This window comes from Agelaius phoeniceus, chromosome 16, assembly GCF_051311805.1.
Source record: "Agelaius phoeniceus isolate bAgePho1 chromosome 16, bAgePho1.hap1, whole genome shotgun sequence".
Taxonomy (NCBI): domain Eukaryota; kingdom Metazoa; phylum Chordata; class Aves; order Passeriformes; family Icteridae; genus Agelaius; species Agelaius phoeniceus.
The window spans coordinates 5643720-5660530 of NC_135280.1; the positions used below are offsets into that span (position 1 = coordinate 5643720).

Sequence of the window (16811 nt, forward strand, 5' to 3'; positions counted from 1 at the left end):
TTATTTGATTTTATTACAAGATATAAATTTCTGTCTGCAGCCCTGGCTTCCAGCACGCGGAGGACAGACAGGAATTGCCTAGCAACCAAGGGAACAAAAAATTAAGAGAATCAATAAGTCTTAATGGAAAGCTAAACAGAGACTTTCAAACCAAACCCCCTCCCTGCTCCCAGCCCTGGCCCACAGTGAGTCCATGATGACGTGCAGCATCCTGGCTATTGCATGAAACATTCAGCAAATGCTTCTTCTGAAAATGCCAAAGTGCACATAAAAACTTGGCCTAACTTGGGCTTAGGTAAAGCTCTGATCCTGCAGCATTTACACTGTCAAGCTTGAACATAGCACAGGTGTGGAGGGTTAAGGTACTCAGCTGAGCTGGTTTCACTCTGGGGCTGTGAGAAGTCAGTGCTCCAGGTAAGTGTTAGAGGCTGAAGAAGATGAGGGCCTGGGTGCAGCAGCTCAGTTACCCCACAAAAGGTCTGTGAGGAGCATTATGCCTTTGGTTAGGATGGCAGTGAGTTTCCAGACATTATCAAGCTGTGTGTGTAAATCCAGCAAGCCCAGCACGATGTGTGACACTGGGTTGAGTCAGCAAGGAACAGTCCAGCATCGGTTTGAAACAGAAATAAACCTGGATGCAGTCACTTGTCTGGCAGCACAAATGCAAAGGTCATTTAGGAAAATGTATTTGAGGCAAAGGGAGCATTGTAAATGTACCAGGCCATGACTCTGCCTGTATTTAAGGGGCTATTTTCTCCCACAGAGTGTTCTCAGGGACCTGCTCACATCCTCATGTTTGCAGGATCAAGATGGTGGTTTGGTTGTGGAAGTTTTCCAGGAGCTACTGGCACCCTCCTCCTGCAGATGCTCGTGCACACCCTGAATCTCATGGGCAGCATGAATGGCACGGGCTGAGCTTGCAGGAGGGCTCTGCTTTGTTGGAGGAAACAGAGTTGGATGATTTAAACGGGGACTTGCTTCACAAAACCAAGATTGTTTTTGTAAGCAGAGACTTGTGAACCACAAACAGGACATTGCAGCATCACAGGTGACCCATACGTGAGAAGGTTTCAGCAGGGGTTAGATAAGGAGACACAGCTCTGAGCCCTCCCTTGGCCAAAAACCTCCCACATCCTGCCCCTGAGTGAGTGTTTAGTCTTTGACTGGCAGAACAAGGAGTCTTGTCCCATAGATGGCAGGAGATGGACAGCCATGATGGCACAGGAGTGCTTTCACCCCTGATACCCCCCTGACACCATGGAGGTGTGAAAAACGTGGGAAGACATTGGAGGACGTCCTGGCCAGACACAGCCATGGAAGCAGGTGGTGATGTGCAAGAACAGCAGGGAAGGGGGAGTGTTGTGGAGTGCGTGGGGCTACTGATGAGACCTTCACAAGTACCCCCAAAAGCTGCTGATGTTAGAGGGGCATCCCAAACGTGCTGCTCATGAACCTGCCAAGGTGCCTATGTGGCAAGACCCTGGCCAGTGAGAGCTGGGGTCGCTGCCAGGCGCCACCGCGCACAGGCGAGGACCCTCGGCTCCCAGCGGTTATTAGTGCAATACAACAACCGGCGACAGCGTCCCCTCCGCGGGCAGGAGTGAAACCAGGACAGGCCCCCCTGCGTGCCGGGGACACCCAGCAGGATGGGATGCCCTGAAGGCCGGGTACCCCCTCGGGGGTCGGGGCCGCCCCGGTGCGGCGCTGCCGCTGGAGGTCGCGGGCGAGCGGCTCGGGGAGCCGGCAGCGCCCGCTGCAAGCGGCACCGGCGGCTCCGGCAGCGGCGGGCAGGGCAGGGCAGGGCTGGGCAGCACCGCCCCGGCGCGGCGCGTCCCGGCGGCCGGAGGCGCGTTCGGCGTGCGCGGGGCGAGCGGGGCCGATGGAGCCGCCCGGGCGCCGCCCGCCTCGCCAGCGCCCCCCGCCCGCGCCATGAGGCTGCCGTAGCGCGGCGGAGCCGGCGCAGCCCCGCCGAGCCGCCCCCATGGCGAAGGAGAGGAGCAGGAAGGCGCTGGTGGAGCTGCTCCAGCGGCCGGGGAACGCGGCGTGCGCCGACTGCGCCGCCCCGGGTAAGGGCAGGGGAGGCGGGGGGCGCGGGCGGCGGCTGCACCTGCACCTGTCCTCACCGCACAGCGCGGTACAGCACGGTACAGCATGGCACGGTACCGCGCAGCGCGGTACAGCATGGCACGGTACAGCATAGCACGGTACCGCACGGCGCGGCTCGGCTCGGCACGGCAGCGACGGGGCTCTGGCTCTGCCGCCTCCGGGAGCGGAGCCCCGCCGAGGGTGTGCCCGGCCCCGGCCCCAGCGCGGGGGATGCAGCGCGGATGCTCCGGGGCTGCTGGAGGGATGCGCTGCTCTGCGCTGCCGCGCTCCCCGCGCACCGGCCCCGGCCGAGGCTCCCCCAGTGTCCCCCGGGCCGGGCCGGCTCCTCGGCCGGCCGTGAGCGCTGATGTCATCCCGGCGGGTCCCCGCGGGCTGCAGCGCAGCCGGGGCCGGCAGCCGGGCGGTGCGGGCTCTGCTCTGCCCGCGGGGGCGCCGTGTCCCCCGCGTCCCCTCGGCTGCTCCTGCCCTGTCAGCGAGCAAACACACGGGCACAACCGGAGGCAGAGCTGCGGACATCCTGCCCGGCAACCTTTGCCCAGCTGCCATCGATGGGTGCCTGCGCCGCGCAGGGAGCGGGGCTGGAATGGCTGTAGACGTCTGCGTGTGCGGAGGGGAGAAAATCTGGGCTGGGAATGTCTTCTTCGCCTTTTGGATGGTGAATTTTTTTGGGGTCGGGCCGTGGTGCTGTTGCTGAGCAGAGTCTGCGTGGGGTGGTGGGATCTGTCTATGAGAACAACCTTAGAAAAATTGCAGAGCAAGTAACTTTCCTGGTTTTAAAAAGAAAAAAATCACCATACAGAATAACCTAAATTTATGTTAGCTTGAGCAGGATGGCTCTGAGGAGGGGTATAGAAAGGATGTCCTTCTCAGCCTCTGTCATTCTATAGGTTGAAGAAAAACCCAACACTTCAGCTGAGCCCTATTTTCCCAGCTATTGATTTCTTTAGGATGTTAAGATCTATTGCATACCGCTACCCAGCTCATACCATTCCCGGCGGTTTTACATCCCTAATCTGCATCCCAGGACACTGCAGTTCACTTTCAGATGCGTTGTGTCCTCCCGTTCCCAGCTGGAAAGGACAAAGAACTTTGGGCACAGCGTGAACGGCTTTGCAGCGCCGCCTGCTCCGCCTGCTCCCACCCATCTACTGCCGGCTGCTGCTGTCTGACTGTACCAGCCCACCTCCGAGGTGCCTTGCTGAGCACAGCTTGGGCTCCCCGAGTAGGTGTCTGCCTAAATTGCTCCTTCCTGGAGAAAACTTTACAAACCCGGGCCGTTTTCAGATCAGCAGGGTGATTCTCCTTCACCCTGTGGGTATAGAACATAAAGCCCCCCGGCAAAACGGGAAGTTTCTCGGCATCACCAGGGTGGAGATGGAGCTGTAGGTCAATAAAATAGCTCATATCAGGATAAGGAGGTTGTTGTTAAAGGCACCAAAAGAGCTTGTAAAACAACAGAACCATACTTTGGTTTTGGTGACATTTGCATAGAGATATGTCTTAGTGAAAGTGAGAGAGGAGAATTTGGGCCAGTGTCTTTTGTAAGTCAAGATGTGCTATATTAACATCACTCAGCCTCTTCTGAACCCTCATGGCATTACTTCCTTAGGGCCACCTCCCTGTTCATCAACCCAATTTCTTTAGTGACTGCTTTGCTTCAGGTTCTTTTGCAGAGGAGAGCTATTCATGGTGCTGTAATGTGCTCCTCTGCCTGGGAGTGACAATAAACTTGAGATGCCCTGGGCTACTTAACACAAGATAATAACTTGTGTCTGTAGGTAGTGTAGAAAATATTCTGCCTGAATTCAGCTATTCAGGCTGGGCAGGTGTGGCAGGCCAGCTCTTTCTGAGGATGAGGTAATGCAGCAGAGGCAGGATAAGTATCCAGAGAGCCTCCAGAAAGGGGTGCAAGAATGTTCTTTGCTGAGAAGTGGGGTGCACAAAAAGATAAAGGTGGCAGCTGACACTGCAAGAGTACCAAAGCAGGGAAAATGAAGGGAGAAGGAAGGAAGAGGGAGGGTGTGGAATGAACAGAAGATGAGGGAAGCAGGGCAGACCTGTGCTTTCCCACATGTGAGTATCACACAGGGCTGATCTGGTACAGCTGGGGGATGCCCAAGATCAGGGTTTGTTATTGCTGTTTCTCAGGTGGGTGAGTGCCTTTCCCTGAATACTCTGTTAGTACAGGATCCATGATAAGAGGGAGCCATTTAGCTCAGGGATGCTCATAACAAAGAATAGGATGGGTTGGAAATGTAACGGCAAAATTCTGTTAGTCACTTTAATTTGTGTATTTGGAAGCCAGCTGGGTTTTCTTTTTCTTTTGGAAATATTTGTTTGAGAAATCAGCCAGCCAGTGAAAGTTTGTTTGTTTTCTTTCCTTCCCTGCTGTCAAAAAGGGTTTATTTTCTTTTGTTACTGCTTTGGCATTTGGGAGAGGCTCGGTAGCCAGAGCCCTGAAGCCACAGCTTGTCCCAGGTGTTCTGTGTCCTGTCACAAACCCCTGGTGCAATGGAGCTCTCAGCCTGGCATGGCTGGGCTAAGCTGTGACCATACAAAGGCAAAGCCAGGCACAGACATGGGGCATTGGGGGAGGCTTTTCCTCCTGGGCTGGGTAAATAATTTCATCCCCTGCAGGATGAACCCATCTCCCTGGGGACATCTGGGCACAACCGGCTGCTTTGGCAGAATTTGCCACTTAATCGTGGCTGAGGATTGTTGAAGTGGCCAAGCCCTGTAAGGCTGCTCTGTTCAAGGTGTGTTTCCTTCAAGGATGTGCCCGCTTGCACCTGGGTGGAAATGGGGATTGAATGTGGTGCTCAGGAAGGTCAGATCTGGGTCTTCCCCAGGAAACATTTTGAGGGATGTCTCAGGTGGAGAGAACAGTCTGGCCATGGCAGCTGGGAATGCAGAAAGGATGCTAAAGTAGAAAGTGAAAATCAGAGTGTAAAATAACTGAGAGATTACATTTTTCACTTGCAGGTTTTTTTTGTGTTTGGAATTTTTTTTTAGGTTTTTATTAATTGCATTTTTATAAAACCTTAAATTGCAAAGAAAGGCTGTTTTGAATAAAAGATATTTCAGTTGCAGAAAATGTCATCGATCTGTAATGCATAATGAGGCTGCCTTGGTTACATCTTGGGGACTGAGTTCTGGGGTAGGAGCCACTAATAAAGTCATTAAATGGGGCTTTGGGTCCTCTGTCATTACCCACTTCTGTGTCCTGGGTGTTGTGTTTTTTGTGGGTTTAAAGCTGTGCTTTCTCAGTGAAGACAGCATGGTAAATGCAGTCTTAAGTGCAAACTGAGCAATGTTACTGAATTGCTGGTGTGTAATGGCTCTCTGTGCATTAGAATAATCTTTTTTTCTTCAAGACTAATGTGGCAGTTCAGCCTTTCCTTTTTCTAAATGATTCTTTGTCTCAGGCAATCTTTCCTCACATCATAAGACGGATGGTTATCTCAGGGCATAACAAGACTTTGAGTATTTCTCTCTTTATTTTTCTATGACTTAGGCTCGTGTTTCCATGGAGTGGAATTATTTTACATTGTAGGAGGACAGAGAGGCTCTGAAGACAGAAATGGAAATCCCATCAAAGCAATCCTGCAGTTTAAACCCTCCAGCAGCAGTTTACATGGCTTGTTATCATTTTATCTTTCTTATTTGGGATGGATTACTGGGACATGGATCCTGGCTAACATTGCCCTCTGTGCCTGAGGCCCCGAGGGGGTGAAGGATGGAGGAAGAGCAGAAGGCTCACGCTGGAGGGGAGTCTGGAATTGGAGCTTTGTGCTGCAGAGCCGAGCAGATCTGGTGTAACAGTGCCTCTGGAAGGCTGAGATGGTTGTAAACACCTTTTCCTTCTCAGTCCTACAGCAGGTGAAGCTTTTCCGCTCCCTGGATGTCAGCAAGTGAGGGCGGGGAAACGCCTGAGCCCTGGGGGTTGCTCGATTTGCTCAGGATTGAGGAGGGCACTGATTTATCTCAGCCTCTCCTCCCTGCCTCCAACCTGCTCCTGAGAACCCAGATGGGGAAGGTGACTGAGCCACCCAGCGCTGCCAAGGGCTGCCCATCCCCTCGGGGACTGATGGGGCTCTGCCTCGCAGCTCTTCCCTCTCTTGCCCCCACTGCCTCCCACTGGAAAGCTGTTCCAGAGCTCTGCTGCTCCAATGGTGTGAAACGGGATTTTCATCATCCAGCTCAAAGTGGAAACTTGTTCCTGCACCTCCATTGTCCTCTCACTTAAAAACTGAATTTTTTCTTTTTTTTTTTTTTTTTTTGGTGTTTTTTTGTTTGTTTGTTTTTGTTGTTAGTTTCTTTTGTTTTTGTGGGTTTTTTCTTTTTTTTCTTTTTTCTTTTTTTTTCATTTTTTTCTTTTTTCTTTTTTCTTTTTTCTTTTTATCTTTTTCCTTTTTTTCCTTTTTTCCTTTTTTCTTTTTTCGTTTTTTTTTTTTCTTTTTCTTCTTTTTTCTTTTTTTTTCTTTTTTTTTGTTTTTCTTTTCTTTTTTCTTTCTTTTTCTTTTTTTTTTCTTTTTTTTTTTTGGTTTTTTGAGTTTTTTTGGTTTTTACTTTTTTTATCCCTGGGAATCAGCCAGCCCTCCTCCCCAGCTGTGAGCAGAGGGGTAAGAAGGAAAAAAAAAAAAACCCACAGCAGTTGTGTTTAGCTCAATGCCACTTTCTGCAGGGGAAAAAGGGCTTTTTGGAACAAAGGAGGTTTAATGTGATGGTGGTTTTTGTCCAGTCCTGGTGCCTGGGCTGCAGCACAATCGTGGGCTGCAGACAGTGAGAGGGGGCTGCTGGGACCTGCCAGCTGAATTAAAAGACCTTGGCAAGTTTAGTGCCTTCACTGAAAAATTTTCCTACTTAGAGAGGAGACTTAGTGGGAGGTGGTTTGACTTCAGTGTTAACTCTTTTATTGTTATTTTTCAACATGCATGACCAGGGTCTGTTTATCAGCCTCCTGATCCCTCCCCAGCGTAAATAGCCACAGAACTCTGGTGCTGAACACGAGGTTCTCTGGCTTGGGCAGGGAGGAAATGAGCAGCAAGCAGGAAAGGCTTTGTGCTTGTGGACTGCACTAAAATCCCTGTATCAATGAGCCCAATTTCTAGTGCAGGGTAATAAAGGCTTTGTTTTTCTGGAGAGGTCCCTTTACCACCTCAAACAAAGAGGGTTCAGGAAAATCCACTGAATCTGCATCCCAAGCAAGGACCCTGCAGTGGCAGGGATGCAGCAGGGCCAGGCCATCATCTGTGTGCTGAAGGATGTGTTGAGGATGTGTTGCTGTGCATTGGCCTCAGATGTTTGCCTTGGTCATCATATTGTGCTCTAAGTAGTGATAAATGTGGTTTAAGGCAAAAGGTGGAGCAGGAGCATCCAAATTTTGGGACTCTTTGAGTTCTTGCTCTTGTCTGCTTTGAGCCTGTTGCTGCTCTGCTTCATGGGGTTTTGGATTGATTGCATCTAGGGATTTTCAAACTTGAACCCCATGTTTATATTCTGGATACAGGAAATAGTGATTTTTTTTTTAAATCCATTACCATCCAGCTTCCAATCTCTTTGGTTTCTAAAAGTTGTCCTGTGTCTTATGTTGGTTTTTCCTCCGTTATGTTTTCTGTGCCTAGCCTTCATTTTTTCTTTTTCCCTAAGTTCAGGAATGCTGGGTTTGAGCTGCAGTGTTCATGGTTCACTGTGCTGGCTTTTCCTGAGGCTTGTGGTGGTAAAAGGGGCTGGGTGGACAAGTTAATTTCTGAATTTAGCTGAATTTAAAGCACATCAAGTGTTTTAGTTTTGTTTTGGGTGCTTCTCTAATCTCTGGCTATGCCTTTCCTTTCAGATGAATGAGATGGGAAAATACCAGCCCAGTGCCCTTCTCCTGAGCTTAGTTCAGCTTTGTTTGTTTCTTTAATTTTTAAAATGAAGCTGACTCATGTCTTAATTTTGAAAGGCATTATGATCTGTTTATGAGTTACCAGGAATCTCCACCACACTGGGCAGTGAAAGCCTTTTAGGGCTGGAACTGGTCATTCAGGATCAGAGTCTTTCTGCACTTACAGCAGTGCATTTGGTTTAATGTTCCCGTTGTTCCTCGTTCGTTTTTATTCCTTTTGGCTTGAAATAATGGAATAAAGTAATTTGGAACTTGGGCATGCCAGAGAGTTTTCATTAGGCTTCACTGCTGTTTGCTCAAAATTCTGGAGGCTTAGGAAAAAAAATCATCTTTTTTGAGCAATGCCCAAAAAGCCCAGATTATGGTGTATTGCCATTTCATTGCACTTTTTTGGCTCATGCCCAGACAGAATAATAAAATCGCTGAACTCTCAGTAATGTCCAACATGGAGAAGATATTCCAGCTGTTGAAATGTCCAGCAGCAAGGTGCACTTCAGCTCTCTGTGGAGGCCTCCACTTCCATGCAGCCTGGGGTCAGTGGCTCACTAAACTAATGGTGCTGCCCCAAAATCCAGTGTTTTGTGTGAAGACACTGATGAAAATTTATTTTCATGTTTGGTAAGATGTTGTCTTATCTCTGGTGCAGTCGTTGGAAGGGTTGGAGTCTGTGATAAGCCAAGGCTGGGGATCACTGGTGTTATCCCTGTTCCTGAGCTGAGAATTTGTGCTGGAGAGCAGAGAGAGGGACCCTGATGTGTTTGGGGAGCAGTGCAGCCCCTGAGAGCCCCCAAACCCTTAAAAGGCTCTGCAGGAGCATCCCTGCAGCCGTGGGTGCTGGCCCTGCCTGGGGTGTGTCACCAGCCCCTGCAGACGCGTGGGTGCAGCTGAATCCTCCCTGGTTTCTCTGGAAATGGTGTCACGAGTGCAGGGAGTGGGGGAGAAGGGGAAGCAGCCTTGGCAGAGCCCTCCAGGAGCTGGGGAATCCTCCACCCCCTGCTTCCTGGCCACAGGCAGAGCTGTGCCACGGGGAGGTCACAGGGCAGCAAGAGCCCCAGGGCTGGCAGGGCTCTGCAATCCTTTGGTTTCTTCAGATGATGCTGAGAAATTCCTGTTGGCTTCCAGCTAAAGCCTGGAAAGGTTTGGGCTGCCTTGCTGTCTGTTAGATGTCCTCAGCCAGGAGAGCAGGAGCCATGAGAAATCTCAAATTATGGCAAGGGTGGCATTTCAGAGAGACTTGCCCTGGCAGATCAGTTTGTTCTGGGGGTTCTCACTACCCAGCAATTTTTTGGATGGGGCTAAGTCGGTACCTGAGGTCTTTGAACTCTCCTCCTGCCTGGTGCTTCCCTTGGGACTAAACCCATCTGCCAAATTTGGGCTGTGACAGGAGAGCATCACACAACCAGTGAACATCCTCAATTCCTCCACCCACCCTTACCATGAAAGACACATTTCTGAAACCAGAACAGCAGTGAGGAGGAAGCTGCTATTAATTAATACCTGGCTGATATGTGAATGGCCAGGGCCAGGTCTGGTGGGGCAGCTGAAATGTGCATTTCTGGCAGGGTGCTCCTTGAAATCAGATTTAATTTATAAATGTGGGACACTGGTGGTGTTGGATGGGCACGGATTTGGGGCTAGGCAGGAGGGGAAATGCTGCAGGAGGAGAGAGCTGCTGGCTGTGGTTTGTAAGAACAGGCTGAGAACATCCCCTCAAGGCTGGGTCACACTCAGCCCGTTGTCTCTGCTCCTCTGAAGGACTGTCACCTTCTGCCAGCCACACAGGGTGACCCTGTGTATATGATGTAGGTGTGTGTATGTACCCAAAAGCTGATATCATCCAGCTTTTGTTTGCTTAATTAGACAACCTCCTGGGCTGGAGGAAGGTGTGCAGTGTCCTGGTCCTGTCATACACAGCAGGGCAGGCAGGGCAGGGTTCCCTCCTGGGGAGGACTTTGGAAGCTTGACTCCACTTTGGAAGCTGCAGACAGCATGAAGAAATCCACCTGCATGCCTGAGATAAATCTGGTAACATTAAAGAGGCATTGGGACTCCCAATAAAACATGTTTTATTGGCCAGTGCATACTTTGAGCCTGTTTCCCTGGGCTGGGCAGTGCTTTGATCAGATCTCATTGCTCTGGGAACGTTTGAGCTCAGTTCTGCTGTGCTGAGCCCAGGGACCCAGCTCAAGCTTTGCTGCCTCAGCTTCCTCACCAGTGCCACAGCTCTGTCCTCTGGACCCTCTTACCATCCTGTGTATCTGATCCTCTGCTTTAAGGGCAGTGATGGTTCTTTGAACATGACCCTGCTGCTTTCACCTTGCCTGACTTGCACCCTTGGGACCCTTCAGCAGTGCAGAACCTTGGGATGGTTTTGTGGCAGGAAGTTTGGAGGGTCCCAGGCTTTGATTACAAACATGTTTGGAGATGAGAGAGGAAAATATGATGAGTTAGGGCACAGAAAGTGCCTGAGCATGAAAAACTCTTGATTTTTGCTGCCAGCCCACAGCACAATAACTGGCCACAATCTTTGAGGTTGGAATGAGTGGGGGGCTTGATCTGGGATGGGGTGTGAAGCTGTGGGATCAGCAGGGTGGGCAGCACCAGGCCCTTACATCAACCTGACTGGTTTGTACTTGCCAGGCTTGGGTTGTAGTCACTGGGCTCTCTGGTGAGGATAGGAGACCATGTGAAACAGAAAAACCCCACCTTTGTGTCTGCTGCTGGCTGATGGGGCTTGTGTCAGCCTGGGAATTTGCTCCCCTCTCCCATGTGGGCACCCAGCTGTGTCTGATGAGGATCCCCATTCAGCTCTGGGGTTTGCATCTGAGCAGAGCCACCTCTGCAGGACTGAACTGCTCCTCCCCAGGGTGTGCTGGGGAGCCTGGTGCTGTCCCTGAGGCAGGGCAGGGCTGGTGGCTGTCCCTGTAGGCCAGGCAGGGCTGGTGGCTGTCCCTGAGGCAGGGCTGGGCTTGTGGCTGTCCCTGTAGGCCAGGCAGGGCTGGTGGCTGTCCCTGAGGCAGGGCAGGGCTGGTGTCTGTCCCTGAGGCAGGGCTTGTGGCTGTCCCTGCAGGCCAGGCAGGGCTGGTGGCTGTCCCTGAGGCAGGGCAAGGCTGGTGGCTGTCCCTGAGGCAGGCTGGTGGCTGTCCCTATAGGCCAGGCAGGGCTGGTGGTTGTCCCTGCAGGCCAGACAGGGCTGGTGGCTGTCCCTACAGACAAGGCAGGGCGGGTGGCTGTCCCTGTAGGCCGGGCAGGGCTGGTGGCTGTCCCTGAGGCAGGGCTGGTGGCTGTCCCTACAGACAAGGCAGGGCTGGTGGCTGTCCCTGCAGGCAGGGCAGGGCTGGTGGCTGTCCCTGAGGCAGGGCAGGGCTGGTGGCTGTCCCTGAGGCAGGGCAGCGCTGGTGGCTGTCCCTGAGGCCAGGCAGGGCTGGTGGCTGTCCCTGAGGCAGGGCAGGGCTGGTGGCAGCCCTTGTTTCCCCCTCAGGAGCTGAGCTGCCCCATGCCAGCCTGCTCTCTGCACTGGCACAGCCAGGGCATTAAATATGGATAAGGAGGAGGAAGCACATCCCCTTGCCTTTTATAAATAATGGCTGTGCTGTGGGCAGTGAGGGTTCAGGGGGGAATAAAAGGATGGTGAGGGGCTGGGAGACACCTGCCCTTACCCTGTGCCAGCCTGGTGCCATGGGGTGGCTGAGGGGCTGCCAGCCCTGTGGGTTTGGGCAGGATGGAGGATTTGCTGTCTGCCTGGGTGACCTGCAGTGAAGCTCGTGCTGCTGGGGCACAGCTGGAGCTGCAGGCACTGACATTTGCCTTGGAGTTCAAACAAAGATCCCTGTATTGGCTTCATTGGCAAGGCAGTGCCAGCACACTGCTGGATGTGTCCTGCTCCTGCCCCTGCCCTCCTCCTGTCCCTCTGTCTCCCTGCTTCAGGCAGTGCCTCTCCCAGGGAGGAATTTGGAGGCAAGGGACTCTGTTTACACTGCTTTGTGTGAGATGTCAGCCCAGGGCTGTAAACACTGCGTGGTTTTGCTCAGAGAAAGTACAGAGCTACCACTGGTGGCATTTTTCCATTGAAGCAAGGGCTGGAAACCTCCTGGCATGGAGGGCTGGGCTGCTGGGAGCTGCAGCTGTGGGAGGAAAGTCTCTGTGTGGAGCACATGTAATAAATAAATAAAAAGGGAGCAGCACAGTGGCTTCCCTGAGCTGATGTAGTTTCTGTTCCATGCAGTGTTCAGATGGAATTTCCTCATGAGAGAAGGATATTCCCCTCTTCTCTTCATGGGAGCATGGAGTGAGCTATGGATGTCTCAGGCACATGCAGCTGTCTGTATATTGGGGTTTGAGGAATAACAGCTGCATTGGGGATTGCAGATCTGGTAATTGTTAGTTTAATTTGTATTCCTATCAATAGAAACATTTATTTTCCTCGTCTATTTACCTGATGCCTTTAGACTCAGGGACATCAGCCCTGGTCACTCCTGAACACCCCTGCCATGCCCTGAGCTCCTGACCTCCCCTGCCATGCCCTGTCTCTGCCTCAAAGCTCAGTAAAGTGCAATTCCCTCTTTCCTTTTTGCTTCCAGACCCGGACTGGGCATCCCACAGCCTGGGGATCTTCATCTGCCTGAGCTGCTCGGGCATCCACCGCAGCATCCCGCAGGTCAGCAAGGTGAAGTCGGTGCGCCTGGACGAGTGGGACGATGCCCAGGTGGAGGTATGTGCCCTGCCCTGCCCTGCCCTGCCCTGCACTGCCCTGCCCGGGTCCCAGCCAGGGCCTTTGGGCTCTTCCCTCCCTCAAGATGCCACAAGGAATGGGATGTCACAAAGCAGGTCTAGGTAGTGAATGTGGGAGCGAGGTTTGGGCTGATTGAAGTACAGCACCCCTTCTGTGAAGGATTTCCTCACCCCTATAAAGATGTCAGTGAAATGGCATGTAAAAAATACTAATTTTTAATGAATTGTCTTCTCTTGTTTCTTACAATGAATTGTCTTCTCTTGTTTCTTTCTTCTTCTCAATGTTTCTTACAGACTAGACCTGTCTGCCTAGTCTACCATCACACCTGCCCAGCTCAGCTGTCTCTGGTTTCGTTCCTCTTAAATTCACAGCTTGGAAAACCAAACCCTCACAGTATAAATTCTCTCTATTTATGCCCCACACCAGCCTGGATTTCTGTGGTGCTGCTAAAGGCACCCAGGAAACCTTTCTGCTTTGACTGCTGGTGTCTTCAAAGGCATGAAGGACTCTACCAGTCACTGATTTCTGTCTTCTGTGGGTAGAGTTGAGGTTTTTCTGAAAGCTGCACCTCATGGAGTTCTGTGTTTTATCACAATAGGCTTTAGTGTTCCATGGGCTTTTCCTTCCCTGGTATTTTTTGGGGGAATAGATTGAATATATAAATGTGAGAAATCAAAACCATGACAAACCATAATAACAAAAAAAAAAAAGCTTAACTGCTTGTCATGTTTGTATGCTTGGCATTTGACACAAAACAAAATATATTTAGCATGGCTGCCTGGAAAAGAATGGGGTTTTTTACACTTATAAACTGAATTTCAATAAACAAAATATATGAATAAGGAAATAAGTAGTTTTCTTTGCTGAGTTCTCAACCAGCCATTTGTGTATCAGAAGAAACGGAAGGCTGTCAGGGGAGATAAAAACATTATAGATTTATTTATTGGAAAGGAGGGCTGTCTAGGGAGATAGACCTTTTATATGTTCATTTGTTGTTTGTTTATTTATTTGTCTATCACTTCAAGCTCCTTCCTGAGGTAGCTGCAATGACTTTGCAAAAACAAACTCATCCTTTTGGCACAAGTGATGTGATCTGAGGCACAGGATGTGTTATCAGAGGCAATCACCCTGCTGGAGCTGTAACATGTGGAGACTAAAAGCCAGTGTGATATTTTTCCCCCTGGTTACCTAATGCCCATCTTGGATTCCTGGGATCCATCTGATTCCCATGCCTGAGGGGGAAATGTCACTGTGTGCTGCCTCCTGCCCCTGTGGGATGATGCAGGTGGGGCTGGGACATGTCCTCAGCATCATTTTAATCTGTAGGACCCCTAGCAATAAAAACCAATATTTATTTGCAATAATAACCAATATTTATTTGCAATAATAACCAATATTTATTTGCAGCAGCCCTTCTGTGCACAGTCCTGGGTGAACCTTTCAGTAAGAGAACACATCCCCCATCCCAATAATTTTTTGCTCTGTAGAAGTAAAAGAGAATAAAAGAAAATACTGTTAAAATTTTCTTAATTCTTTCTGTTTTTTTCTCTTTTTACAGTTTATGGCCTCGAATGGAAACAATGTAGCAAAAGCAAAATATGAATCTAAAATGCCACCATTTTATTATAAACCAACATATCTTGACTGCCAGTAAGTAAATACCTCTGCTGGTAAACAACATTTATTTGTTTGTGCAGCTGCAGCCTCTGCAATACTTTAGTTTTAGCATAAGACTTTTTTTTTTTTCCACAATGGAGGTTTCATTTATAAAAGTCCTGAAAATGTTTTCCCTTCTGCACACATGTGGTAGAGTTTATGCTGCGTGTGGGATCTTATTTAATAAGTACATTTGAGATGATGCAGGGGAGTCAATAGTTTGTCTGTTCCCCAGGCTCTTCCGAGTTTCTAGAGCTGCAAGAATGCCAATTTCTACCCATTGATTTCCTCTGCCTTTTCAAATCCTCCTTCTGCAGCAAGGCAGAACTTGCTAATCTGCTGTGTGAGATGCTGGGTTATTTGTAATGCAGAAATACTGGGGGTTTCTGTTGGGTTTTTTCCCACCTAGATGACAAATAATCTCCTCCATGGAGGCAGCTAAAAGGCTGTGTCCCCCATGCAGTGTGGAGTAACCTCCCTGGTGAGCTGGGTGACTTTGTGCAGCAAGGAGCTGAGCAGCCAGAGTGTGCTCTGCCATCCAGGGTAAAGGGGATGGACTGAATTTGGCTTTTAGGGTCCAACCCTGCTGTGTACCAAGGTGTTCTTTTATTTTTGTGTGAGTGGAGCTGCCTGGCCTGACAAGAACAAAGCATCCATTTATGCAATGTTCAGAGCTCCAGAATCCCAGCAGTTTGGCTGTGCCATTCTGGGACTTGTGTGTGCTTGTCATGCTGGGTTTGGAGAATCAGGATTGGTAGGAGAAACAATTCTGGGAGATTTTGACTCTGTTTGCTCCCAAGTCTCAGTTCAGTTCAGTTAGGTGCTGCCTCTCTGATGGTGCTCAGCTTGCCCAGGAGAGAGTCCTGGCTCTTCCCATGGCCTATCCCTGCCTGAGGGGTGCACAGCTGGTGCTGGAGGAGGGAGCAGGGCAGGTCCCTGCAGCTTGGGGTGTCCTGAGATCTGGGTACCAATCACACCTGGCCCTCCTTGCACAGGGAGAGGCAGCAGGAGCTGCTGGAGCAGCCTGGAGACCAGGAGCATCCCCATTCCTGCTGCTTTGGGGTGGCAGCAGTGTCTGTGCCTGGTGCTGTGTCCTGCTTGGCCAGTGCAGCTCAGCCCTGCTGCTGGGCTGTTCCCTCCCTCCCTCCATCCTGCAGAGCTGGGTCACTCTGGGGAGCTCTGCCAGGCACTGGCCCAGCTCCAGCCAGGGCTGTGTGAGCTCCCAGGGACCCTGCTGGGGCTGTGTGAGCTCCCAGGGACCCTGCTGGGGCTGTGTGAGCTCCCAGGGATCCTGCTGGGGCTGTGTGAGCTCACAGGGACCCAGCCAGGGCTGTGTGAGCTCCCAGGGACCCTGCTGGAGCTGTGTGAGCTCACAGGGACCCTTCTGGGGCTCTCTGAGCTCACAGGGACCCAGCCAGGGCTGTGTGAGCTCCCAGGGACCCTGCTGGGGCTGTGTGAGCTCCCAGGGACCCTGCTGGAGCTGTGTGAGCTCACAGGGACCCAGCCAGGGCTGTGTGAGCTCCCAGGGACCCTGCTGGAGCTGTGTGAGCTCACAGGGACCCTTCTGGGGCTCTCTGAGCTCACAGGGACCCAGCCAGGGCTGTGTGAGCTCACAGGGACCCTGCTGGAGCTGTGTGAGCTCCCAGGGACCCAGCCAGGGCTGTGTGAGCTCCCAGGGACCCTGCTGGAGCAGCCACTCCATCCACAGCTCTGTGGCTGATGGAGCAGCACCATGCTGGGCTGGGAACCTGTGAGGAGCTGGAGCAGGGGACTGAAAGGATTTGTTGTTGTTTGTTTTTGGTTATTTATTGATTCATTGGGAGGATGAGGCAAGGCCGGTCTTCCTGGGAGCAGCTGCAAGACTAATTTCTGACCCTTTTCTGGTCCCAGCTTTTTACTGGGACAATTCCCAGCCTGCATGGCCTGGTTCCTGTGCTCAGCCTGGAGCTCTGCTCTGGTTCTCTGGGCCAGCACTGCTGGGTCCCTGCCATGACAGCAGGGTGCAGTGGGATGGATGTGACCTCTCAGAGGAGCAGAGAATCCCCTGACACAGCTGCAGGACCAGCACTGTGGCCACATTACACCCTGGGATGCTGTGCCCAGTTGTATTTCTCTTTCTCTAGTTCAGGGCTCTCTGTTCCTCTCAAGATCATGCTGAACAAGTGCAGGGGAGTGCTGCTTGTTCCAGGCATGTAAATTTAGCTTTTCCCCCGCCTCGCTGCAGTCCAGTCACTGCAAGAGCATGAGCTGTTCCCAGCCTGCAGCCCTGGGAAGCATCTCCATGGGTGACACCTCCATCCAGCACTGGCAGTGATTCCAACCATGTTCTGCAGCACTGAGAGCTTTTGGTGCTTCTCATTCCAACAGCTGCAGTGCCTGGGCAGCTCTTTGTTCATTTGAAGCTTGTTAATTTTATGATGCTGTTTC

General features: G+C 51.3%; 1 protein-coding gene across 1 annotated transcript in view; it reads left to right on the top strand.

The window, feature by feature from the left end:
• Positions 1-1774: 1774 nt before the first annotated feature.
• ADAP1 (ArfGAP with dual PH domains 1) overlaps positions 1775-16811 on the top strand; it is a 50408-nt gene continuing 35371 nt past the window's right edge. Inside the window, exons 1-3 of the mRNA XM_054643419.2 lie at positions 1775-2066; positions 12577-12707; positions 14287-14378. Coding sequence (XP_054499394.1) covers positions 1982-2066; positions 12577-12707; positions 14287-14378 — 308 coding nt within the window. The 5' untranslated portion in view covers positions 1775-1981. The remainder of the gene's footprint in view (positions 2067-12576; positions 12708-14286; positions 14379-16811) is intronic.